General features: G+C 55.9%; 1 protein-coding gene across 8 annotated transcripts in view; it reads left to right on the top strand.

Moving 5' to 3' along the window:
* Nucleotides 1–26,234, top strand: part of Myrf (myelin regulatory factor) — a 33,784-nt gene that overhangs the window by 287 nt on the left and 7,263 nt on the right. For 2 of the 8 annotated variants that reach the window (XM_045136546.1, XM_045136536.1), the window contains exons 2-20: nt 11,837–11,924; nt 12,042–12,305; nt 15,672–15,733; nt 16,587–16,872; nt 17,550–17,800; nt 17,878–18,001; nt 19,628–19,823; nt 21,127–21,203; nt 21,396–21,506; nt 21,885–21,975; nt 22,320–22,520; nt 22,719–22,830; nt 23,621–23,730; nt 24,570–24,730; nt 24,809–24,881; nt 25,145–25,233; nt 25,484–25,552; nt 25,891–25,971; nt 26,136–26,221. In XM_045136546.1, coding sequence (XP_044992481.1) covers nt 11,837–11,924; nt 12,042–12,305; nt 15,672–15,733; nt 16,587–16,872; nt 17,550–17,800; nt 17,878–18,001; nt 19,628–19,823; nt 21,127–21,203; nt 21,396–21,506; nt 21,885–21,975; nt 22,320–22,520; nt 22,719–22,830; nt 23,621–23,730; nt 24,570–24,730; nt 24,809–24,881; nt 25,145–25,233; nt 25,484–25,552; nt 25,891–25,971; nt 26,136–26,221 — 2,532 coding nt within the window. Of the gene's footprint in view, nt 1–11,836; nt 11,925–12,041; nt 12,306–15,671; nt 15,734–16,586; nt 16,873–17,549; nt 17,801–17,877; nt 18,002–19,627; nt 19,824–21,126; nt 21,204–21,395; nt 21,507–21,884; nt 21,976–22,319; nt 22,521–22,718; nt 22,831–23,620; nt 23,731–24,569; nt 24,731–24,808; nt 24,882–25,144; nt 25,234–25,483; nt 25,553–25,890; nt 25,972–26,111; nt 26,222–26,234 lie in introns of all 8 variants that reach the window. The other 6 variants (XM_045136584.1, XM_045136529.1, XM_045136577.1 and 3 more) reach the window with 4 other exon arrangements.

Genomic DNA, 26,234 nt, shown 5'->3' with positions numbered 1-26,234 from the left:
CCAGGGTTGGGAGTCTTCCAGAAGGTGTCTGCCCACCTCCGGTGTACTTGCTCCCACCCCCGCCCGCCTCCAACACGCAGCTGCCTTGGGCCCGTGTCGTCTTCCAGGCTCGGCCCCCCCGGTGCTCCGTCGAGCCTTCCAGGTCCTGCAGTCCCACTAAATGATAACACCTCTATCCCCAGTACACTTCCCTAGTCGGGCGACCCTCTCTCATATCTCTTCTTAAGGCTAGCACCCAAGGGCCTACCCTGCTTCCCAGGAGCTACAGCTTTCTGGAGGTGGAGACACCCTTCCAGGCTAAGCCACCCTTTGAGACTGTCACCTGCCTCGGGCAATGCTGTTTCCTTCCCTATCTGAGGCTGGACCCTCCCCCTAGCATGCTTTCCTAGAGGTGAGACCTACATCCCTGCCACCCCTCACCTCCACCCTGGGAGAGCCTGGCAGTGCTGTGAACTGCATCCCATCAACCCCTTGAGGCTTCTCAGGGCTCCACAACACCTGACCCTGGAGCGCTGTGCCTCGACTGTCCCCTCCCCCCCCCCCACCATCACCTGGAATGACCTTATCCCCTACTCTTGACCTGAAAGGACCCTCCTGGAGTGGGATTTACCCACACCCCGCCATATTTAATTAACCCCACCCTACGTGGGTTTTAGATCTGTTCCTAGCCTAACCATCTCATCGCTTTTTCTAAGCAGCCCCTGCCCCTCCTCCAGGGTTGCTTCTCTCAGCCTGAAAGTTGGTTTAGGAAGGAGCGGACTCCTGTGGGAGGGGGAGGGGAGGTGCAGGCTGACATCTCCCAGCCTGCTGGAAATCTGGGGCCAGGCTGGGGAAGGGGGGGCGGCTTTTGTGTTGCTCCTTACTGTGTTGAAGATCCCAGCCCCCGCCCTCTCCTCAGCCTCTAAGCGCTCATCCTGCTCCTCCGTAGTGAAGAACCTTCCATGAGCTGATTTTCCTCTGGACGCACTGGGCTGGGACTGTGGGGACTTAGGCTCAAGTTCAGAAAGTCTAGTTCCTACTTCCCTTGTGATACCCTGGGCAACAGAGGAAGGTCTTTTTCGTCCTCTGTTTCTCTCTCTGACTTGGAGGATGCCAACTTTTCTTCCTACCTGCTTGCTCAGCAGCCTGGACATGGACATACCCAAGCCGCAGCTGTCCTCACTCCAGGATGTTGGACATCTGGGCAGACCAGGCCCTAAGAGACCAGGCTTGGACTAGGTTCAATGTCCCATCCTAAGGCAGCTGGGTCATTGCTAGCTCCCCTCAGTCTTAGGCCCTCTCCTTCTTCCCAGACACTGTTCATAGGTTAGCAGCTCTTGGGGACCTTGTGAGACGTGGGAGAGGGACATTGGTCCTTACCAGGGGACATGTACTGATAGGAGTGCCCTGTGCCTGTTGGGTACCTGGATGACCCATGGGCTGGATCTCTTTAATTCCTGAAGGTATTCCCTATTCTTCCTCCCCCAGACCTGGGTCTTGAGCACAGGGGCGGAGCTGGCCCAGGCTCCTCTCTCCTGAGCCAAACCTTCTGCCCTGGCCTGGTGAGGGGGTGGGGATGGGGGGGCTGACGCCATGGCTCAGCCATGCGGCTGCCTGGCAGGGAGGCTGCTGTTCCCTCCAGAGAGATAAGAGGAGACTCAAGAATGTCTGTGGGGAGCGGGTGGGGTGTGGGGCCTTGAGCCCAGGAGGTCTGGACTTGAAAAGTCTCTCAGAGCCTGGGATGGGGGTAGGGTGGGCATCGGGGCAGGTTCTCTGGAGCTGCCTGGGAAGAAAAGGTGTGGCAGGGCATCTGATGGCTGGTGGGGTGGGAGTGCTATGATGGGGTGAAGGGACCCCTGGGAAGCAAGCAGAGGGCCACAGCAAGCTCATGAGTCAGGGCCAGGGAGAGGGAAGCTGGGCTGTGCTGTTCCTCAGCTCCTGAGGACAGTATCCACTCTGGGGCTCAGGATTGGGGACACTGAGTCCAGAGGGCTCTGTGCTTTGGGACCTGCTCTAGGAAACACGGTGGGTTTCGCCTTACAGCGTCCTCTCGCCTGACTCGGCTCCCATTCACTCAGTACATGGCACTGGATCCTGGACTTGCTTGCTGGGTGGTGGGACTGGAGGCTAAAGCGCTTTGGGCCTCAGGTGGGAGGCAGGGACAGGGCGTCCCCCTCGAGGCTGGTACAGCTGGGTCCCCGTGACTGCTCAGTTAATCCCCTAAGACAGGCACTAGCAGTCTGGATTGGCGGGCATAGGGCTTGTAGAGAGGAGACCCTCCGGGCAGGATGCACTGGCTCCCAGCAGGTAACCAGGTCTTCAAGCAGGTGCATTTTTTCATCACCTGACTGACAGGGGCCCTGATTTCCCACAGCCAGGTCAGGGATGGGACAAGGCAACTTCAGAGGATCGGCCCAAGGCACCAAAGGAGCTGACGCTGAGGCTGGGCTACCGAGAGCTCCCTGGCCCTCTCTGGCTCTTTTTCCTCTCCTGAAAGACGGTGGCAGTGACTTTGAAGGTGCCTTCGGCTCTAACGAGCCTCCTGCCCCCAGTTCTGGGCAGAAGGGACATTTTAAGATTTATTTTTATTTACTTATTTATTAGAGACTTAGAGAGAGAGAGAATGGGTGTGGCAGGGACTCTAGCTACTGCAAATGAACTCCAGACGCATGCGCCACCTTGCGTATCCAGCTTACGTGGGTCCTGGAGTATTGAACCTGGGTCCTTAGGCTTCGTGGGCATGCGCCTTAACCACTAAGCCATCTCACCAGCCTAGAAGGGGCATTTTAGAGTGTAAAGTGCTGAACCTGAGAGGGGTGGTGCTGGCCTCTGATGCTAGGGGGGAGCAGCCAGTACCTCAAAAGCAAGTGGGTGTTAGGGAATATTAGACACTGAAAGGACCTGGGTCTCCAGCTGGTGTTGAACAGGTAACTGAGGCTTTGAGGGTTGGTACCAGCCTCTTGAGCCTCCAGGGCTGGAGGGGGAGGCTTGGGTCACCCCTAAGAGTGACTTGAGGTGGTATTTCCCACTCTGTCCTCTGACAGGGCACACAAGGTAGACAAGGAAGGCTGGGTGTGGGTGGGGAGAGATGGGATAGGCGGTGAGGCTCTGAGAGAAAGGGTTAACCAGGTAGCCCTGGCTGATCCCGGTCCCTAGCTCCATCCTCTGCCATCAGGGTCTTGTGGGAAGGGCTGTCTGTCAGGGATAGCATCTTTGCCATGCCTCCTGGAGGTAGGAGCCTCAGGTGGAGGCTACATGGCTACTTAGGAGGAAGGAACTCACCTGTACAGGTGTGTAAGTTGAACTAGGCTGTGAGGTAGGGGTGGCTCCGTGACCTATGTTGCCTGTCTGTCTGTGATGTACCCAGGAAGGGGTGTGTGGGGAGGAGGCAGATTCTAGTTTTCCTGATTCCCAACTGGAATTCCAGGGAATAGGACATGGGGCTGGCTTTCTGGGCCTACCTGGACTCCAACCAGCACCTAGGACTCCTACCCCAGCCTCAATCTATGGTGAGCCATAACCAGGCTAACCCCTCAGGCCCTGAGCCAGTGGGGTGGAAATGATAGTGGGGGTCTGACTCATTTCCAGGTCCCCACACCCAGCACAGGGCCACGGGCAGGAAATGTTCCCAGCCAGTGGAAGTTCACAATCGATCCACATGTGAACAGGAATCTTTGGGTGGGGATGTGTTGTGGGAAGCCATTCTGAGAGGGTCTGGGGTCAGCATAGAGGTCAGGAGAGCCAGCCACTAGCCCTGGCCTCTGGCATTACCAGAGTCTGAGGTGCTGGACGTAGCCAAGAAGGCTATTTGTGTACAGACAAGCCACTCTAGGCAGAATGACCTCTCCCTGGGGGACCTGCCCCCCCAGCACCCAAAGGGTTGCGGCACTGGGGGACCCTGGAAGCAGAGCCTGCTGGGTAACAGCCCAGCCCGGTTGCTGATTGGCTGTTGCCCTTGGACTTTGCCCTCCCCGATAAGGAGGGAGCAGAAATCATTAACTGAATCATTAACTGGGGGTGGCCTCGCCCTGCCCAGGCAGCCTGCCTCCCCTTCGTCCTCCTCCTTATGGGATAAGCCTTGCCAAACTCCTCTGTGCTTCAGTTTCCTTTAGTGGAGGGCTCCTTTCCCATCTCAAGGTCTGGGTGTGGGTGGCAGGGGGGCTGTCGGGAAGATACAGTGGTTTTGTGTACTGGTTGACAGGTAGCAAGGTCTGAGGCTAGCCCTGCTGCCCACCACAGCCTTCTTGGGTGTGTCTCTGTAGCTGGCTGCTTGCTCCAGCCCCATCTGAAGAGTATCACTGGGCTAGCCCAGGCCAAGGCAGGTTGTATGTGCTCACCTTACGAATCACTGACTCTCTGACCCTGTCTAGACCTGAGCCGCAGCCCCTGCGTCAGGTGCTGGGTGCTTTAAGAAAGCTCTTGCTCTCTCTGGGCTCCTTACTACAGAGTAAAGGGAGCCGTCAGCTTTTGATGAGCCTGCCTTGTCCATTCCCCAGCATATCAGTTGGGCCCGTCATACCCTTGACTGCAGACATGCATGGAAATAACAGGGAAGGGCTTGACTGTTCTTGGTCTCTGCTTGTGCCGCCTGGGCCAGAGCATTCTGCAGATGTCTCCCTGGAGTCCCCTGGTGCAAGGGCAGGGGAGGGAGTACACCCTTCTTTCTGAGAGGGGGGAAGCAGAGACCAGAGAGGAAGGAGATGTCAGCTTCGCTCAAGGTTGCCACAGCAGAGCTGGAATGGGATCCCTGGCAATAGTTGGGGGCCAGTCTGGGTAGGCAGAGAAAGGGTCTCTCCTCATTGCTCCATGAGGGACATGAGCTTCTGCCAATGTCTTAATATATGGTGTACATCCAGCCTTGGGCTTCTCAAGAAGCAGAGCCCTCATCTACATCTGTGGGCAAAGCCTCACAGTGTGTATAGTGAGGGCAGAAGGGCAGAGCGCCTGGGTGGGAAAGGGGCACTTAGCTCTAGGGTCCCCACTGGCCTGTATGAAAGATACCCTGTCTTTGTCCCAGGGAAGCCTGTCTTCCTCTGCCTTCAGGTGCGGTCTGTGGCCTGTGGTGAGGCTCATCTTATCCCTGCTGCAGTGGTCTGGATGCAGAGGGCTGCATATTGTGTGTGGCTTGGGCCCAGGACATGAGTGTTCTGAGTCCCTGCTGGGTCCACTCACAGCTGTTGAGGAGGGTCTGACTATGTATGGGTAGGAGAAAAGGTCAATGGGAAGATGAGGGAGAAGCTTGGACTAGGGGTCCTGGGGCTCTGAGGCCTTGTTCTGGAAGGGGTGGTAACCTGGCATGCCTTGGGCCCATCTCGTGTGTGTGTGTGTGTCCATCTGTCCTAGAGGACATGGTCGTGAGGTGTGCTGAGCGATGAACTTGGACCAGTGTGCTTGCACCCCACATGCTTTTTCCTTTCCCCTGGCACCTTCAAACATGCAGGAGAGGGGTTGGGGAGGTGGCTTAGTGGCCAGATATTCAGGTTTGCTTCCTAGTACCCATGTAAAGCCAGATACACATGTGGTGCTTCTGGAATTCCTTTGCAGCAGCTGGAGGCCTTGGCACACTCATTTAAAAAAAAAAGAAGAAAGAAAATGCAGGTGATATAAAGGATCTAATTTGTCATCTGACTGTCCCCTAGAATGCCAGCTCCATGAGGGCTGGAGGAGCTGTCTTTTTGTCCTCAAGGCCTAGTGTACACATGCTGGGGGCTTGATGGAAACTTCCTGACGATGGAGCTCAGTCGGTAGAGTGCTTGTCTAGTGTGCACAAAGCCCCAAGTTTGATTCTCAGCGTCACATAAACCGGCATGAATGTGGATGTCTGCAATCCCAGCACTTGGGAGGCAGAAGCAGGAAGATTAGGAATTGGCTACATAGTAAGTTTAAAACCTTGTCAAAAAAAGAAGGAAGGAAGGAAGGAAGAAAAGAAAGAAAGAAGCCGGGCATGAGAGTGCACACCTTTAATTCTAGCACTACGAGCTCAAGGCAACCCTGAGATTACATAGTGAATTCCAGGTCAGCCTGGGCTGACCCTACCTCAAAAAAAAAAAAAAAAAAATCAAATAAATAAATAAAAAGAAAAGAAAAAGAAAGATGGGCCAGGCATGGTGGCGCAGGCCTTTAATCCCAGCACTCGGGAGGCAGAGGTAGGAGGATTGCCGAGAGTTCGAGGCCACCCTGAGACTATGTAGTGAATTCCAGGTCAGCATGGACTAGAGTGAAACCTTACCTCAAAAAACAAAAAGCAAGCAAACTGGTATGGAGAGAGTGCCTAGCAGTTAAGGCACTTGCCTGTGAAGCCTAAGGACCCAGGTTCGATTCTCCATGTCCCATGTAAGCCAGACACACATGGTGGTGCATGTATCTGGAGTTTGTCTGTAGAGTTGCTAGAGACCCTGGTGCGCCCATTCTCTCTAATAAATAAAAATAAATCTTAAAAAAAAAAAAACAAGAGAGAAAGCCTCCTAAATGAATGGAGGGGCTCACATGGAGCATGCTAGGGTATGCTGCAAATATGTTGGCTTGTGCCTGTGGAAGGAAATGCTGGCATGTTATCACAGATGGGCAGGGGTGGCCCTGGTAGAGACTGGAGCCCTCCACACTGCAGGATTCCTATGTGGCATGTGTGGCCTGACAGCCCTGATCCCTGTGGGAGAGTGTTAGAAGCATTGGGTGAGGGCTTACTTGATCCCTGGAGTTAAGACCATAGGCTCCTGGAGCAATGGTAGAGGAAGGTCCCTGGGAACAGGGCAGATTCCCTAAGAACAGAGGACAATGGCCAGCCTCAGTTCCTAATCTGGCCTGGAAGCATCTTTGTTTATGTTGTATTGAAGACAAGGTGGCTGCCATGTGGGGACCAGGGGAGAATATAGCCATAGCCCAGAGGTGTCTAGAGTTGCTGGAACCTCTGAAAAAGCAGAGTCTTTAAGCCGGGCATGGTGGCGCACACCTTTAATCCCAGCACTCGGGAGGTAGAGGTAGGAGGATTGCTGTGAGTTCAAGGCCACCCTGAGACTCCATAGTGAATTCCAGGTCAGCCTGGGCTAGAGTGAGACCCTACCTCAAAAAAAAAAAAAAAAAGCAGAGTCTTTGCTAGCAGGCTGTGGGCTCTTCTGTGGGTGAGAAAGTGGGAGGGAACAGAGATAGTTATGACTTTAAGGACCTGGTGGGATGAGAGCCACGTCGTTGTCAGGTATGGCTATGGGACCCAAGCTAACTGAGAATTTGATCCAGAGATGCAAAGCATTGCTTGCGCACTCAGTCTAGCGTTCTGAAAGCATTGGCATGAGAAGACTGCATTCATACATTGAAGCCTGAAGCAAGGCCAGCAAGCAGTTACAGGTTGCATTAATAAAGTCAGAAAATCTAGACCAGAGGGAGTGAGGGTCCGCCATGTTCTGTCTCTATTGTGAACCGATGGAGATTATTTCACATAGGGAAATAATAGATCACAACATTATTATGGGTCCTCTGTGAGTGGGGAGTTGGGGGACTAAAAGGTAGGTTCAGGAGGCTCACCCACTGTTCACATGCCCGGAGAGACTTCTGGGTAGCTGTAGGTCCTCAGAAGGCCCATCGGCTCCTAAAGCACATGTGGAGGAGAGTGGAGAGCAGAGAGGGTAGAGAGATACGCCACCTGGGCAGAGGCAGAAGAGCAGGATGGGAGATGGCAGGTGTGGAAGAGGGGAACAGCGCAGCTGCTCTGGTTGAGGAGTGGCCTCCCTCCGGGAGTTCCCTGAACCCCGTGCATAGGGATTCATGCCTCACTTAAGAGAAGGGAGCCAAGGCTTAGGGCTGTCAGGGGGTCATCCTGAAATGAGGTAGGATCTACACTGACGCCAGGCCTCCTTGAGCTCAGGGTCCTCCTAGGGGATCACAAGGATTCCAGCCGCTATAGGAGCTGGGGAGCCCTGAGATTCAGACACATGGGGTGGGCACTCAAGCACTTGATCCCTGTTTCTCCAGCACCCCCTCACTCCCAGTTCAGATCATCCATGCCTGGCTTGAATCCTCAATCCCAGGCCCACCCTGCCCACAGCCACGTGGCTGACGGGATTTCCGCCATGTTTGGAGCATGAATTGACAAGTGCCCCATTGACGGGGCAGGGGAGGGGGTGGGCAGGGCACAAGCCTCCCACTGTGCTGTGTCCCCACCTTCCCCCGTCCTCCAGGACAATGGCCCAGACTCAGCCAGCAGCCACAGCTGGTGGGGGGAGCACGAGCATAGGGAGGGTCCAGAATGGAAGGACCACCTGGGTCCTAGCCTGCTGGCTTTCTGCACCTGGCTTGGGTCCCCCCAGGCCCTCCTGCCTCCCTGGGTGGTCTTTAAAGGAGTAAGAGGAAAGGGGAAAGGGCCACTTTCCCACAGCCTGGACTCCAGCCTGCCTGGGAAGGGGCAGTGTCTGGTTCCTGTTCCAAGCAGGTAATAAAGGGACCACTTAGTGTGGAGCAGAATAAGGGACTGCCCGGGTCCTTTCTAGCCCTGCTTCCCAGGGCACAGCCGGGCTGCCTGATGCCAGTCCTCAGGATGCTGGTTTGTACCTTGATTCATTCCATGGACATTGATTTTTACCTACTGTGTGCTGGGATTCTTACATCAGAGAACTACGTGGGGAGAGGGAGAGGTGTAGCTCAGTTTCTGCTCCTGGAAACTCTGGGCAAGGTACCCACGCTCAGTTTCACTTTCCTAGTCTGTAAAATGTGGATGCGGGGAGGTGTTAGGAGAATCAAACGGGAGCCAAACTGTGTGCACTCACTTTTGCCAGGGAAGTATGTGCCAGGCGGATGAGTGGACAGCCTGACAAGAAAGTCGAGGGGAGTCTAAGGGGTCAGTCAGGGAGGCCTCTGGGGTCAGGGTGTGGATAGACAGAGACCCTCGAGGGAATGGAAACTGGCTTTCTCATGGCACGACAATGGCATGTGCAAAGGCCCTGTGGGGCAGCATGTTTGTTCTGGGACAGGAAGGAGGCAGGAGCTGGACCACCAAGAATTGTACAGAGGGGGAACTGGGCACGAGGCTGACCATGACAGGCCTTGGACAGCCAAAGAGCCCTGCCTGAGTGTATCCCTAGCAGGGCGCAGTTGGTGGAGGATTTGAAGGGGTGGGGGCAGATGCTAGTTGGTGGCCTTGAGGTACCATTGTCTGTATGTGGAGGTTTGGGCAGCATCTGGCAGGCCAGACCTCCCCTCCCATGGCTGTCTTGAAGATCAAGGGCAACATGTGTCCTTTCCTGAGCCTCAAGCCTGGAAAGGTGCCCCTTGTGGAGATCCAGTGATGTTTAAGGGTTCTTTCTGCAGCAGAGATGGAACAGCACCCCTAGAGTATACTTCAGGATTGCGCCCCCTCTTAGGGCTTCTGTGGGCTCTGTTCCAGACTCAAGGTGCCTATTAAAGATCTCCACTTCAGCTTGGGCCGAGCCGCGCTGGGCAGGGTGGGAGACGACAAGGCTTCCAGGGAGAAGGAGGTGGGGGTCCACATGCCTCAGGAGGCCCTTCAGCTTCTCTCTCAGCTCTGGGCCCACCCCCATCTTGCCATTAGCCTCTTCCGTCCTCTCGTACCCTGGCACGGGAGGGTCCCTCCTCCCCCCACCCACATCTGGTTCTTGTTAGGGTCTCCCAGGATGCCTGGGCTGAGGCCCCTATCCTGGGGGAGTTGGGCAGGAGGATTAGGGGTGATTAACACTGCTCCTGGCCAGGGGAGGAGTTGCCAGAGAAGAGAGGCTGGGAAGGTAATAAACAGCAGTTCATGACTGCATCAGCCCATCATTCACCTGCGATGCCAAGTTCAGTCTCAAAATCCTGCGGCTTCGGCAGCTGGGGTGCAGTGGGGGTGGGGCTCCAGCCTGTCTTTCCTCCCTGTTTTCTGGGCTTGCTTGGTCCTCCCTCAGGAACCTTTCAGCTCATCTTCCAGATGGGCTGGAAGCCCATAGAGCAACCTCCCTGGAGTCAGGACTTGGGCTTAACTCCTCCTTAAGGTGTTGCCTGGAGACCAGAAGTGACCTCTCTAACCAGCAGAGACTGGAGATACTAACACCAAGTTCATGGACATGATTGGGAAGTTAGTGCACAAAGCACTTAGAATAAATAATGCCTGTCCCGTGTGGCACTCAGCTTGAGTCCTCTGTCGCTGTCACCATTACAATATGAATTGGGATGCTGGTAGGCACTCAGTAATGAACTGCCATCACCGTCACCATCCCCAGCAGTGTCACTTTCGTCATGGCTATTACGGGTTGGTAGGCTTCAGTGACACACTACCATGAAGAGCCGGCCGAAAGCCTCACACGTTATAAACTTAGTGATGTGTTTGGCTCAAAGAGTATATGGTATACAATAGGCACTCAATAAGTGGGAGGTGTGGTTACCAGGGAGGGATGAGATGGGGCTGGAACGTAGATATACAGACTGGCCATTTGCACACCCACAGGGCATGGCTGATGTTGGCCCTATGTGGTAGGTGGGTATCCTCCGTTCCCAGCCGAGGGAAGCCCCAGTGAGGGTCAGCAAGAGGCCCTGGCCGGGTCGCAGGCAGCGTGTGACTCCCAGGAAGGCTTAGCCGCTCATGCTCATTAATCACCTAAGCGGGGCTCAGCATTCTTGAAATGCCGGCTGGGGCCAGGGAGGGGCCTGGGCTGGGGGCTCTGGGACCCCAGAGGCCTGAGGATTCGGTAGTGAGGGCAGCCTGTGCATTTGCAGAACGCCCACTGTGTGCTGGGCACTTCACAGACCTTATTTTTACATACAACACAATTATCCCAGGAAATGTTAGCTCCCATCCCCGGTTTATTAAGGAAGACACTGAAGCCAGAGAAAGTGTGGCCTACCTCAGGTCACACAGCAGGAAGTAGCTGAGCTGCCTGAACCTGGTTCCCAGGACTAACCAGAGGAGGGCTGTGAAGGGCAGACCCTGGACTCAACTCTGAGCTCCTGAGGTTTGTGGGACAAGCCCATGTGCCTCAGTGGGGCTGGCCAGCCCAAATCAGCCTTGGGTGGAGCATCCTCCAATATCGTAGCTGTCACTGACGCATCTCCTACGTCAGCTCCCTTATCACCCTGTCCTCCAGCTCCTTCCCCACCCCCCTGCAACACACACAAGGTGACTCTGGGAGAGGAAAGGCCAGCACCACCCCCTCTCCTCCCTCACCAAACCCAGGGGCCCTGCCTTTTTCTGCATCTCTTCCCTTCAGGGCCCAGAGTCTGGGAGGAGGGCCTAGAAATGGATAGCAGGCTCTTATGGAGCCAGGGCAACCCTTGCCTCTCTGGTCTTTATCTCCTCTGGAAAGTAGGACCCTGACCCAGAGGCAGTGGGCATAGACTTTGGGGTTGGGGTTGGCTGGGAATTCCTGATTCTGGTCCCTGACCCTGCCTGCAGCAGGGCCTACCATGGTTTCCTGCGTGCTAGTCTCCAGAATGCGCGTTCTGCTCCGTCGGGCCTCATTCCCCATGTGCTCATAGCTGGGCCCCTGAAACTGACCACAAGGACAGGGCAGGACATTTGTGTTGGGTCTGAGCCATCTGGGATGTGGTGAGACCATGCTTACTCCTCAGGGTACCTTATAAGGTAGAGGATGGGTCTTGTTACATAGCTAGAAAGGGGGATACAGGACAAGAGTGGCTTCTATGTCCCTAAATCCATGCTCCGGGCTGTCAGCCACTTGGGAACCTTATAGGATGGGAGAACGCTATAGCCTTTTAGAAACTTTGTATGCTGGAAGAACATGTGCTTCTTAGGAGCAGACAGTTAAGGTTCTTAAACAGGGAGGAGCTGGGTCTTAGGTTTCAGAGGTCCCAGCCTGGGGAGGGCTGGAGTCTGGGGTCTGCACAGAGACATCTCAAGCCCATTTGCCCTGTTCTGCAGGCCATGACATCAGTGGTGCCCTGGAGCCCTCCAACATAGACACCAGCATCTTGGAGGAGTACATCGGCAAGGAAGATGCCTCAGACCTGTGAGTAGTCTCCCCGAAAGCCCCAGCCTCTTCCCCTGAGCAGTTCCCCATGGGAGGGGTTGGCACTTCCCCTCAGGCCTGGGGACCTGGGGGTTGAGCCGCCTCCCTTCCCCACAGCTGCTTCCCTGACATCGCTGCTCCAGCCAGTGTGGCCTCTTTCCCCCACGGGCCGCCAGCCATCCCTGGCTCCAGTGGGCTCCACCACCTGAGCCCCCCTGGGAGTGGACCATCCCCAGGGCGCCATGGCCCCCTCCCACCCCCGAGCTACGGCGCCCCACTCAACTGCAACAACAACAACGGCATGGGCGCTGCCCCCAAGCCCTTCCTGGGGAGCTCTGGGCCCCCCATCAAGGCAGAGCCCAAAGCTCCCTATGCCCCAGGGTGAGTGAGGGTAGGGCGGGCGGGGACAGGATGCAGGGCACAGTGGCCATGGGCGTGGGAGGCGGGCACAGTGGCCATGGGCCTGGGAGGTGCTGGTCTGTTGTCTGACTGTGGGAAGGGTTCGAGTGGGCTGCCCTGTGGGTAGTCAGGACAGGATGACACTGGGCTGAAAAGAGACTCGTAGGTTTGGTTCTAAGGCAATGGACATCCACCAGTGCTCTGAGGAGGGCAGTGGTGAGGGCAGAGGCAGTGCTAGGAAAGCCTCAGAGCATTGTGGAGATAGGAGGAGCAGACTTGGCGGCTATCCTGTCACTCAGGAACCCTGGTGCCTATGCACACTGTTGCAAGGCACCCAAGCACGCTACACAGCCCTGCTCACTCAGGGTGCATTTAGCTGATATTGTCTGTGGCCCCCCAAGCGTTGCCAATGAGTCAGATGTGGCTCCTCAAAACTGACCCAAGTGAGCCTTGTGGAACCAAGGTCAGCTGTATTCTTAGGAGGCCTCGAGTTGCCATCTCTGAGGAGATCACACTGGCCTTTCCAACCTAGGGCCAGCTGTGGGCCTGGCTTTGACCAGTGGTTCCACACAGACCCTAGGGCAGCCCTTGGGGAAAGGTCTGGAACCTGGTCCATGGAGATCGGCACAGAAGTTGGTGAAGATTCTGCGTTCCCTGCCTGGAACAGTGTCTGGGTTGGCTACAGGGGACCTAGACCATATTGTGTCTAACAGCCTGGGGCCAGCCCCCAGCCATCCCATTCACCATGTTTCTGGCTTAGTGACCCCATGACCTCTGTCAGTACCTCAGTTTCCTCATTCCTCAAGTAAGCCCCAAATTCAAAGTGGAAACTAAGTTGAGTAAACAGAGAAGTACCTTGTCAACGCCTTGTCAGTAGGGTCTGCTTAGCCCCTGGCTTATGGGGGACAGAAGTGGAGGCCAGCCCCAGGGTGCCAGGGTTGAACAGTAGAAGGTAGTGGGCTGCTTAAGGGTAAAGGTGAAAGAACTAAGGTTTAATAGGCACCCATAAACACCTCCATGGGTATAACTTCATCATGTGGCCTTCCCAGGAACCAGTCCTAGGGGGCACCAGCTCAGCCTGGGCTGCCCCTCTCAGCACTGTTTGTGTACTCTGAGAGGAAGGAGCTTGTCTAGGCCATGCAGGGATCCAGGGCCAGATCCTGATCCGGAGAATAAATAAGACAGACTTGTATGTGCTTTCTGTATGCAGTCTGCAGGAGTGGAGAGGGTAGAGTGCCGTCTCGCATGTGGAGGCTCTGGGTTCCTTCCCCAGAAACATCACAGTGAGGTTGAGGCCAGCCTGAGGGACTACACAGTAAGTTCCAGGTCAACCTGGGCTAGAGTGAGACCCTACCTTGAAAACACACACACACACACACACACACACACACACACACACACACACACACACACACGGCCATACACCAGAGAAATAGAAAGTGAGAGGAACTTGTGAGAAAGTTACAGGGTCCTATGGGCCTTGGGGTGTTTGATTGCAGGGACTGGAGGGTCTGAAGAAACCTTGTCACAACAGAGGAGACCAAGGGCATTGTAAGGGAGTATGGAGGAGTGGGTGGGAGATGGATTTAGTGTAACAGACCTGGGTAAGACTGAGACCTTGGTGAGGAGTATAAGCCCCTTTCTGCTTTTCTGTGCCTCCATCAAGAATCATGTATGGAAGAGGGTGTGATGGGTGGTATATGCCTTTAATCCCAGCAAGTGGGAGGCAGAGGTAGGAGGATCATCATGAGTTCAAGGCCACCCTGAGACTACATAGTGAAATCCCAGGTCAACCTGAGCTAGTGTGAGACCTTACCTGAAAAAATAAAAAATAAAAAGAATCATGTATGGGACTGGAGGGATGGCTTAACAGTTAAGGTGCTTGCCTGCAAAGCCACAGGACCCAGATTTAATCCCCTAGGGCCTACATAAACCAGATGCACAAGATGATGCATGCATCTGGAGTTCATTTGCAGCAGCTGGAGGCCCTGGCATGCCCATTCTCTCTCTCTCTTTCTCTACCTTCCGCTTTCTCAATCTCTCTTAAAAAAAAAAAAAAGAATCATGTATATTTTTCTCTTTCTTTTTTCTCTTCTTTTTCTTCCTCCTCTCTCCCTCCCCACCTTTCTCCTCTTTCTTTTTGAGTTTCTAGAGATTGAGCCTAACTCTTCATGCTTGCTAGGCAAGTGTTTTACCTCTGAGCTACATCTTGAGCCTTCATTTTTCTTTTTTCTTTTCTTTTCTTTTTTTGGTTTTTCAAGATAGGGTCTCACTCTAGCTCAGGCTGACCTGGAATTCACTATGTAGTCTCAGGGTGGCCTTGAACTCAAGGAGATCCTCCTACCTCTGCCTTCCAAGTGCTGGGATTAAAGGTGTGCACCACCATACCCGGCCCATTTTGCTTTTGGAAATCAGGCTCTCACTAAGTTATTATCTAGATTAATGTTAAACTCACTCTGTAGCCCAGGCAGGCTTTGAAGCTGTGATCTTCCTGCCTCAGCCTCCTGAGTGGCTGGGATGATAGGCTTAGCGTCAGTCCATTTTCTTGACTAAGTCTCCCAGATCTGTAAGGGAAGTACCGACCCACACTCACCCTGGGAAGGGTTGCAGTGCCTTGTGCCAGGGGGTGCCACGGATGTAGTGAGACTCTGGAATCTTTGCAGGGTTGTCTTTGACAGCTCCTCAGCCTTTCTGGAGGGTGGCTGGCCACATTGGATGGGCATCTCCCCACATAGGAAGACCAGAGATGGCCAAAAGCTGAATCCCTGAGTGGCCCCAATGTCTTTCTCTGGGAGAGGACAGGGTTTACACAGGACATGTTGACCTCTGGGTTTGAGTTTGTTCTTTTTCCTGAACCACTGATAAAATAAAACTTGCAAGAAAAAATAAGCCCAGGCCCAGAAAAGCTGGCTTCCTGCCCAGTTCACACCTGCCTTGGGCAGGGCAGCTCCTAGTGACCTACTGAACCTCTCCAGGCCCGGCCCCTAGGGCCCTAGGTTTCCAGGAAGCTGGAGGCTTCAGTGGGTGCCCAAGAGAGGAACAGGCTTGGCCCCTTGTTCTGGGGAGGGGGGATTTGAATCCCTGTGCCACCATCAGGAACCTAATCACTGGTCCACAGATCATTATGCCTGGGGATCCTGGGCAGGACACTGAAGTTCCTATCCACTATTCAACCCAGGACCTGCCAGCTCCCCAGGGTAGGTGGGTGGGTACAACAGAAAGATGCCCCAAGGATGGGTATGAGTAGGCCTCAGTGTCTCTAAGACCCTAACCCCTAGAGGAGCTGCCTGGCCTGGGGGCTGGGGACTCAGCTACTGGCCCGACAGCCTCTTCTCCTGCCTTCTGCAGCACACTTCCGGACTCACCCCCAGACTCGGGCTCTGAGGCCTACTCCCCCCAGCAGGTGAACGGTGAGTCCAGTGGGTGGTATTGCCCTCCCCCTTTGGTTTTGGGCAAGTGGTTCTGGCTGGTTGGGGCGGCCTTATCAGGGGAAGGAGGGAACAGGGAGGGAGGGGGCCAGTGGCTGCCCAACAGGCCAGATTATCGCTGGTCAAATACTCCCCGTCGCTGGCTATTGTTTCCCCATGGGCGGGTGGGGAGCCTGGCCTTGCCTCAGAGCAAGTATCCCTCTGGTGATGCCACTGTCCGGCTGCCTGCGCCATCATGGACGCGCCCTTCGGCGGTAAGTGGACAGCTGGGGAAGCCCGCTGCTGGGCCCACCGCACCTTACCAGTGTTCAGGGGTTCAGTGGCCCCCGCGTGGCCGAGAGCAGAATGACCACGGGCAGCTGGCTCCCCACAGCCTGAAGAGGGGTCAAGAGTTCTGTTTATCTTACCAAAACATCCCTGGAATGCCTCCTGGGGAACAAAGGGAGCTGCAGCCCCTCAGGCTGGGGGGCTGGCCCCTGGAAGCTGGAGGAGAGTTGCTGGAGAGAGGAGCTGAGTGGAGGACTGGGCTGGGGTCTCCTTCCTGAGGTCTGCGAGGAGGTGCGAGCTGAGGGAACTGTGAGGCGAAGGGATCTCCCAGGAAGCTGGGTCTGTCCAGTCGGGGGAGAGCGGGTTAGGATGGAAAGGGCAGTCACCCCATGCACTGGGTCTTGCTTTCCTGCCCTGGCTGTAGGGACCAGCTGCCCGATCTCCCCACCCGGTCCCTGGCATGGCTCAGAAGGGTGCAAAAGCAGGGGATGCCATGTCTGGGGAAAATGGGTACTGGAAACCAGAGTGAGGTCGGTCTCTGATGCCCGGCCACTATCTCTTCCTGCAGACCCCCATCTCCTGCGGACAATAACCCCAGAAACTCTGTGCCACGTGGGAGTACCCTCCCGTCTGGAGCACCCGCCCCCACCTCCACCTCCAGCCCACCTGACTGGTCCGCCGCCGCCTCCACCACCCCCACCTCACTACCCTGTCCTGCAGCGAGACCTGTATATGAAGGCCGAGCCTCCCATACCCCCCTACACTGCCATGGGGCAGGGCTTGGTGCCCTCCGAGCTCCACCACACCCAGCAGTCCCAGGTGCTGCACCAGCTGCTGCAGCAGCATGGAGCTGAGTAAGGCTCGGGCAGGGCCTCCTTGGTGGGAAGGCGGAGGAGGGGTGAGGAAGGCCATAGGCTGCCAGGATAGAAGGGGACGGGGTAGCCCTGGGAAAAGCAGAAGCTCTTTAGGAAAGGTGGAGGGCAACACTTGTATCCATGAGCCCAGAAATGCCTGGGGAGTTCTACAGCCATAGCTAATTGATGACACCTACCTTATTCACACATGGAGAAACGGAGGTTCTGAGTGTGGGACAGGGTTGTCCTAGGTTATGGACTTGAAGTTAGGGCTGAATTTTTAGCTCAGACCAGTATGGATTTTTGCCCACCTCATGGAGTCCTCCAGGTTCTAAAAGTGACAAGCCAAGGATGGGACCAAGTCATTTATGCCATAGACAATTGCTTTGTGTACCAGGGTCTTTGCTGGGTGTGATGGAGACACAGTCATTTGTGATCTCTGACCTCCTGGGTTCCATGGGTGACAGAAGGGCAAGTGACAGAGGCAGAGAATGGGAACACTGAATGATGGGCAGAACATTGGGGATGCCATACCTGAGGCCTTCTTGAAGGAGGTGTCTTCCTCACTGGGCATCTTCTACGGAACAAGGATGAGGGGAGAAGGGTGGGCAATGTCCAGGATCGGAGGCCTCAGGGAGATAGCCTGCTCCCATGGCACATACCTCTGTCCCCCCCAGGCTCCCTACACACCCCTCGAAGAAGAGAAAGCACTCGGAATCACCCCCTAACACCCTCAATGCCCAGATGCTGAATGGGATGATCAAACAGGAGCCTGGGACTGTGACAGCCCTGCCCCCACATCCTGCAAGAGCCCCGTCCCCGCCATGGCCTCCCCAAGGCCCCCTCTCACCAGGCACTGGCTCCTTGCCCCTCAGTATTGCCCGGGTTCAGACTCCACCTTGGCATCCACCAGGTGCACCCTCCCCAGGTAAGTGGCTGACCAACCCTTGGAGCTAGGGCATGGGGCCTAGAACTTTGGACCCACCTAGGCACCCCTCCCTCCAGGTCTCCTGCAGGACAGCGATAGCCTCAGTGGCTCCTACCTGGACCCCAACTACCAGTCCATCAAGTGGCAGCCGCATCAGCAGAACAAGTGGGCAACACTGTATGATGCCAACTACAAGGAGCTGTGAGTGACCCTGCGCCGCCCCCAGCCACACAAGCTTTAGACGGTCTAGGAGCCACTGAAGTCTCAAGTCAGGGCCTGGGGGGAGCCTGGGTACAAGATGGCTTCATTTGATGGAAGAACCACCAGGCTCAGGAGGAGCTAGGACCAAGGATAAAGGTTCCAGGCCAGCCTTGCCCTCCTGAGTGGCTGGTAGTGTGCCTGGGAGGAGCCATGGCAGCCAGCTCAGGAGGTAATGGGTGGATGTGTGTTTTCTGCCTCCTCCTTTCCTTCTTCCTCCACATCCTTCTGCATTCCAGGAAGGTAGCAGGAAGTTGAGTATAAACTTCCAGCAGTCTCCTCCCTATGGAGGGAGGACCATGGGGGAGGACTGAGTGAGAGGCTGCCCAGGGCATTTTTGGTCCTCCCTCAACAGCGGCATGGATCCAGCTACTCAGGCCCTAGGCCAGGAGCCCAGTGGGAACCACTCCCCTTGTTCCCCCAGAGAGCCAGTAGGTGGGTCAGAGAGTGACTCCCCTCAATACACTTTGGACTTGGCCAAGCCTGGGCAGGCAGGGTGGCTGGGCCTTGGACCTTACCAGAACAGTGGCTGAGACCTGCCTCCTGGAGTGAGTGCTCCAGGCTATGGAATTCATAGCAAGTGGCTCCCAGGGCTGGGGTTAGGCTGGGTACAGTTGCTATGAAAACTAGTGTCCCATGAGATGGGGGGAGGGGAGGAGTGTCCATGGGATCTAGTCCCTATGGCCTGGGGAAGACCCCCCCCCCCGCTTATACCACCTTGGGTTACCATACTCCTTGGGTTATTCTCCTATAGGTCCTAAGGCCAGGAGCCTGCAGCAGAGGTTCCCCAGTATGGCCTAGGCACTTTGTGGTACTTCAGGCAGATGAGGGAGCCCTGGAAGGGGAAAGGGGCTGAGCCCAAGCCTTCCTATAGATCTTGGCCAGGCCCACAAGTCTCTTGTGAGTTGGGAAGCATTCTCCCTGCCCAGCTTCCTCTGGTCAGCCACTAGGCACTCCTGTGACCAACAAGAGATCTGAGGGAATATGAGCCAAGCTGTAGGCCAAACAATTGCCTTCTTTACTGCCCCTAGAGGTGCCCCAGAGGGGTCAGACTCGGGCATTATCTCAGCAACAGATGGTAAGCTTCAGCGGTCCTGAGGAGGGAGTCCAGGGACAGTCGGGGGAGTCAGAATGAGGGCATTGGAGGCGTGAGCAAGTGGGTGGGCCAGGGTGGGCCTAAGGCAGAGCCTGCTCCTGGTTCCACCGTTTCCATAGCAACCAGCTGTCAGGAACAGTGAGGCTCTGCAGACGAAGCCCCTCTTACTCCATCTCCCACGAGGGCATCAGGCAGTGTGTAGGAAATGGCTAAGCGTGGTGAAAGAGCCAGCAAGCCCCTCCTCCAGAGCTCCCTTGTCTGATGGGCCTCTGGGGGATTGCTCTATATCCCCCATCCTGCCATAAGATGGTGGGTGGCCCCAGGCCTGTCGAGGAAGACTTACGCTTCCCCTCAGTTTCCATGTCTGGAAGTGGGGGCTGCAGTTTGAGGATCTTGAGATACAGCATAGGCAGTGGCTTCGGAACTTAGTGTGGCCTGGGAAGCCTCTGCTGAGGACCCTCCCCTGCCCCCAGGCCTATGCTTACCTATCGTGTGGATGCGGACAAGGGCTTCAACTTTTCGGTGGGCGATGATGCCTTCGTGTGCCAGAAGAAAAACCACTTCCAGGTGACTGTGTACATCGGCATGCTGGGCGAGCCCAAGTATGTCAAGACACCAGAAGGCCTCAAGCCCCTCGACTGCTTCTACCTGAAGTTGCATGGAGTGAAGGCAGGTTTGGGATAGCCCAGGAGGGGAGGGCAGGAGGCCCAGGAAGGCTTGGGACACTATGAAGGAAGCTCCAAGGAGGAGCAGGTGCGCATGAGGAAACTCCGCACTGCAGAACCCCACCACCATCGTTGCCCCTCTGCCTTTGCACCTGCGTGCTTCTTAGATACCAGGCTACTCAACTTTTGCCCTCTCCTTTACGGGCCGGGCCGGCTCCCGTCTTCTCTTTTAGCTGCCTCAGCTCCCTGGCCCAAACCAAACTCCCTGACACTTGCTTCTCCCACTGTCTCCACTTTAGAGAAAGGCCTCAGGGTCCTGGCTGCCCGAACCATACATTTGGGAGCCCTCCCGTACTCGCCTCATCGTGCCTGCTCTTCCCCTTGGAGCATGCCTCCACTTCATCCTCTACCCCTCCCTTTGGCCTCCCCCCAGGTCCCAGTCCTCGCCCGCTCCATTACTTGTCTGAATGACTGCAGCAGCTCCGACTCGGCCCCTATCCCATGACACAGGTGGTCACAGCACTCCCCCTCCTACTCCATTGTCCTCCAAGCAAACCCAGGCTTCTAAGCTGAGCTCACAAGGGCCCCCGACAAGCCATCCTTTCTCTCCAGCCCTGTCTATCAGTGATCCACATCCTTTGCGTACATTCACAGCCTCTGCCATGTCTCATATGGTGGCCTTTCTCTGGAAAGCCTCTCAAGACCCCATCTAAATGCCCATCCTATCCCTCTTGGCAGACCCCATTCTGGTGCCCCCAAGTGAAACATGCCCCGAGGCCCTTTGCAACTCAGGGGTTCTATAGCACAGACATAAGGTCCAGTGATTTGGAACCCAGGAGCTCCCTGGGGATATGAGACCAGGTCTGTCTGCCTCAGTGTTCCAAGCTAGGCTTGGCATGCTAGCTTGGATCAGCCAGTGATTGTGGGGGAATGGAGGGCCTGTGAGTGTGGGAGAGGATCTGGCGTAGGTGTAGAGCAGCTGAGGAAGGTGTAGCTTAGGGGCGTGATGAGGACAAGGGCATGTATGAGGAAGATGGAGAGTTGCGCGGGTGTGAGTGGGGGGGGGGTGATGGCCACCATGGGGTTCACTGTGCATCGCCATGCAAAAGTCGGGGGAGTGGTGCACCGTAATGGGGTGGGATGTCTATGTATGTGCTGTTAAGGTGGGATAGTGTATGGAGCTGTGTAGGAAGCCCCTGAGATTACAGGGAAGTCAGGTAGAGGCAGTATTCTGTTTCTTGCTGGGTAGTAGCTAGGCCTACTTTGAGAGCTCTGTCTTAAGGTGCCCTGGGCCCTGTCCTCCCCAGCTAGAGGCGCTGAACCAGTCCATCAACATTGAGCAGTCACAGTCAGACCGAAGCAAGAGGCCTTTCAACCCTGTCACGTGAGTGTCCCGCCCTGTAGGGGTGGCGTTTGGAAGGGTCCATTCTAGAGATGGCTTGGGAACTTGGGGACCAGGCTGGCATGCACCCACGGTGCCCACCCTTCTCATACTCTGGGCCTGAGGTCCCTGTGCATCCTGACCCCCCGCAGTCTTCCTTATTGCCCCCCTGAGCACCCTGCTCCTTCTCTGTAGGGTCAATCTGCCCCCTGAGCAGGTCACGAAGGTGACTGTGGGGCGGCTGCATTTCAGCGAGACCACTGCCAACAACATGCGCAAGAAGGGCAAACCCAACCCTGATCAGAGGTGAGCACGCTGCCCTTCCTCTGCCCGGAGCAGCACACTTCCAAGAAGCAGGGTCAGGAAAGCTCCTCTCGTGAAGCATGCCAGACCCAGGGTCCACAGATGGCCCATATCCCTGAGGAGGGCCTGAGGTTCAGGGTGGACATCAGAAGCAGAAACCTGGCTTCTGGATTTAGAAGCTGCTGCTGGAGGTTCTGGCCGTGGAGGGGGGATTCCACCCCCTAGCGGGGACTCAGGCTCCTGCTCTGTGGGATGCTGGGCTAATGCACCTCCTGGAGGTGAGATGATAGAGTGGGAGTTCTGTACGATGCACATCGGGCCCAGGGTGGTCGGGCAGGTGGACAGGACTCGGAGTGCCACTAAACCCCTTGTATGTCTCAGGTACTTCATGCTGGTGGTAGCCCTCCAGGCACACGCGCAGAACCAGAACTACACGCTGGCTGCTCAGATCTCGGAGCGCATCATTGTGCGGGTGAGGGGTAGAGTCCCCCCCTGAGCTGGAAGATACAACATCTGGGAGAAATACTAGGGACCTGTGGAGTCAGGCCGCTGTGCAGATCTTGCTAAGCACTGGCTCTGTGGCCTGGGCTTGTGCTGCTCTGGGCTGCAGGGCTTCTGCTATAAAGCATGGAGGCGGAACAGGGCCAGCAGCCTCCTAGGATCCTACGAGGGACTAAAAATTGTCACAATGGACAGAGCAGTTTAAGTTGGGCATGGTGGGGTGCTGTGGGGTGAGGAGGAGGGGCGGCTGTGGGGTTTCCCAGGGCCCTGAAAGTGCCCCTTCCCCAGGACTGATCCAGCCCCAACTTGCCCTAGGCCTCTAACCCAGGCCAGTTTGAGAGTGACAGCGATGTGCTGTGGCAACGGGCACAGCTGCCAGACACCGTCTTCCACCATGGCCGCGTGGGCATCAACACAGACAGGCCTGATGAGGCTCTCGTTGTGCACGGCAATGTCAAGGTCATGGGCTCGCTCATGCACCCCTCAGACCTGCGGGCCAAGGAGCACGTGCAGGAGGTGGGGGTGGGCCTTTGGGTGAGGAGTGGGGTCTAGGGCAAGGTGGAAGGGCTGGGCTGTCAAGAGTAGGAGGGGTGGGCTACCCCTGGGTATCGATCCTCTGATTTCTGCACTGGAGTGGCCCCCTCTGACGCTAGCCTAGGGGGCCTGCTCTGGATGGCCACAGGAAGGTTCAGTCTCCGCCTGGCTCCCTGGCAGGTCGACACCACAGAACAGTTGAAGAGGATCTCACGCATGCGGCTGGTTCACTACAGATATAAGCCAGAGTTTGCTGCCAGTGCTGGCATTGAAGCCTCTGGGCCAGAGACCGGTAGGGACTTGCTTCTGCCTTCAGCTCTGGTCTGTCTGCCCCCACCTCCGGAAATCCTATTCCTCGAACCCCTTTCACTTGTATCCAGTGGAAAGAGGAGGAAAAGGAAGGGTGTTGGGAGGGGATTATGATCAGGGTATATCATGTGTATGTATGGGAGTTTTCAATAAGAAGTTATATATACACACCCATACACATGGCTTGGTGGCTAAAGGCTTGCTTGCAAAGCCTCCTGGTCTGGGTTCAGTTCTCTAGTACCCACATAACGGTAGATGCACAAGGTAGTGCATGCATCTGGAGCTCATTTGCAGTGGCAAGAGGCCCTGGCTATGTGTATGTCTCTCTCATAAATAAAAATAATTATTTTTTAAAAAAATTAAGGAAAGAGAGAAACCCCTTCACTTGGTGCTGTGAGCTGGAGCACCGCATAGAATTTGGCCCCAGAAGCCCCACCCCTCTGCCATGTAGAATACGTCTCCCAGGGCTGCAGATACTCGCCCTTGATGCACAGTCCTGAGAATCCCCCGGCCTGGGATCCTTACCCTGCAGCCCCCAGAGGTTCCTCCTTCTGTCCTTCTAGAACGCTGCCTCTTTCCAGAACCCTTACTATCGAGATTCCACCTACCTAGGGAATCCTGTGCCTGGAGCTGAGGCTATACCGTTGTCTGAAGGAACCCCTGCTCCAGTGCTCCTCCCAAGCCCTCTCTCGTCTCACCCCCGGCCTGCTCCTTCCCTCCTTTGGACATCTGTGGGCAGCCCCGTCCCACACCTTTGGTTTGTCCCTCCCCAGGTGTCATAGCCCAGGAGGTGAAGGAGATTCTGCCTGAGGCTGTGAAGGACACAGGAGACATGGTCTTTGCCAATGGGAAGACCATAGAGAACTTCCTGGTGGTGAACAAGGTTGGTAGTGGGGAGCTAGGCGCTGTTCTGGGGCAGGGAGATAGGCAGCTGGGAGCCCTGCTCAGCAGAACGGGGAAGCCAGCCTACTCCCCTCCCACTGTCCCACCTCAGAGGAACGGGCTGACATTTAAGGTGGGGGGAGGGGTGCTGGAGGCTGTCTGGTACAGGGCAAGAGGAATGCCACTGAGCTTTTCCTCCAATAAAAGGAGGATAAGAGGACTGGAGAGATGGCTTAGCGGTTAAGGCCTATGAAGCCTAAGGACCCAGGTTCGATTCTCCGGGTCTCACATAAGCCAGATGCATAAGATGGTGCATGCATATGGAGTTCATTTGCAGTGGCTGGAGGCCTTGGTGTGCCCATTCTCACACTCTATCTCTCTGTGTCTCAAATAAATAAATAGATAAATAAAATGTTTAAAAAGGAGGACAAGATATTGTTACCTAGTTGTCTCCAGGCTTGAATATGTGGTTTATTGTGAAGGTGATGTGTACTTTAGTGGCAAGAGGCTGGATATCCGGAAGGAATGTAACGTTTTCCCTTCCCTAATAGCCAAGGGCCCAGGTCTGAAGGACCTGGTTATAGCAGGGTAGGTCTGAGGGCTGGCACTCTGAGTCTCAAGAGTAGGAAAGCTGTCGTCAGGCAGCGTAAGTGGGCCTTGGCAGAGGAGCAGGAGCCATGCTGTTCAAGGCAGGGCTGCACTAAGGAGAGGCCCAAGCCTGGGTAGGGAGGTTTCTAGGGCCTCCATTGGCTGTGGAGAGTGGGGATCTCTTCCTGACCACATGCAGCCTGAGGCTCCCAGGGCCAGTAGTGCCCTCAAGGCTGCCATCCTCTTGGGCAGGAGCGCATCTTCATGGAGAATGTGGGGGCCGTGAAAGAGCTGTGCAAACTGACAGACAACCTGGAGACGCGTATCGATGAGCTGGAACGCTGGAGCCACAAGCTGGCCAAACTGCGGCGCCTTGACAGTCTCAAGTCCACCGGCAGCTCTGGTGCCTTCAGGTGGGGGTGCAGGCTGGGGCTGGGGTAGGAGGGACCTCCTTCTGGGAGGCAACCTTGACTTTGGCTGTCTTGCTGCAGCCACACAGGAAGCCAGTTTAGCCGGACAGGCAGTGTCCCCCACAAGAAAAGGCCTCCCAAGGTGGCCAATAAGGTGAGCCTGGGAAAGGCTGATAGGCCCATAGGGCGGGGCCTTCCCTGTACCCCATTGCTTTCCAGTTTGCCTCTCTGCGGTATCACTGACTCCAGCTCTTCCCCCAGGCCCTGTAGCCCTTCCAGCCTGTTTCTGCTTCCTGGGGAAGCATTTCTGCTTGCATTCCTGGGGAATGGGAGGGGAACATTGAAGTTGGGCAAGGTCACAGGCTTAAGACTCCCCCTCCCCATTGTGCCGCATACCCCTTTCTTTCCTGCCCTCAGTCATCACCAGTGGTTGCGGACCAGGCCTGCATCAGCCAGCGCTTCCTGCAGGGAACCATCATTGCCCTGGTGGTAGTCATGGCCTTCAGGTGACTTGTCTCTCTGGTGTGGTTGGCTGGATCTGTAGAACTTCCTGATGGGTCAGCTGTGCAAGGGGTCAGACCACAGGAAGGAGGAAGGAGGCTTGGGAATCTAGTCTGGAAGGTGGGCTGCCTCCGTCATTCTCCTCCCAGAGCTGGGGAGACCATGTGCAGGCATTACCTGGGAGGCCCACAGGGCCTGCCCTAGAGAAGGGTGGTGGCTCGCATTCTAACCATGGTCTTTTTCTGTGGCTCCCAGTGTGGTGTCCATGTCCACACTGTACGTGCTGAGCCTGCGCTCTGAGGAGGACCTGATGGACACTGATGGGTATGTCCCTGGAGGTCCAGGCCAGGTGGGGCTTTCTGGAGTGGGAGTGATCTCATTACAGGGGAGGGGTTTGCAGCATGCCAGGGCTTGTTAGGGTGGGAGGAAAGGCCATCGTGGGTTACAGGTGCTTTGTCCAGGCCCTCTGTGGCCTACTCAGTGTTCCTCCAAGTAAACCATCTTGGGGGGGGTGGTCCTGGTAGAAAACAGGGGTTCAGAGGCCAGGGTAGATCTTGGGCTCTTGTCACTGCCACCCCCAGCTCCTGGGCTCACCTCTGACTGTATCTTGTTCTCTCCTTCCCATTGCCTGTCTCCCTCTTGGTCTCTCTGTTGCCACTTAGCTCTCTTGCCGTGTCCACTTCCTGTCTTCTGGCCCTCCTCCGGCCCCAGCACCCTGGGGAGAGTGAGGCCATGTGTCCATGGTATGTGTCTGACCAAGCACTCCCTCCCCCGTTTCCCTTCTCGCCTCCTTTCCATCTCCTCCTGCCCTCCTTGCTTCTCTGGGATTCCTGGGCCCCCAATCAGACTCCCCCAGTGCCTTTAAGCTCCCCATTGCTTCTAGGCTCAACCCACCCTTCGCCAGCAGGTCCAGCCAGAGCTTTGGGACCACACAGCTCCGACAGTCCCCAGTGACTACTGGGTTGCCAGGCACACAGCCCTCTTTGCTGCTGGGTATGTGCTTGGT

This window comes from Jaculus jaculus, chromosome 1 (assembly GCF_020740685.1).
Source record: "Jaculus jaculus isolate mJacJac1 chromosome 1, mJacJac1.mat.Y.cur, whole genome shotgun sequence".
NCBI lineage: Eukaryota > Metazoa > Chordata > Mammalia > Rodentia > Dipodidae > Jaculus > Jaculus jaculus.
The sequence above is the reverse complement of the archived record's forward strand: the minus strand, read 5'-3'. Positions and strand labels throughout refer to the sequence as shown.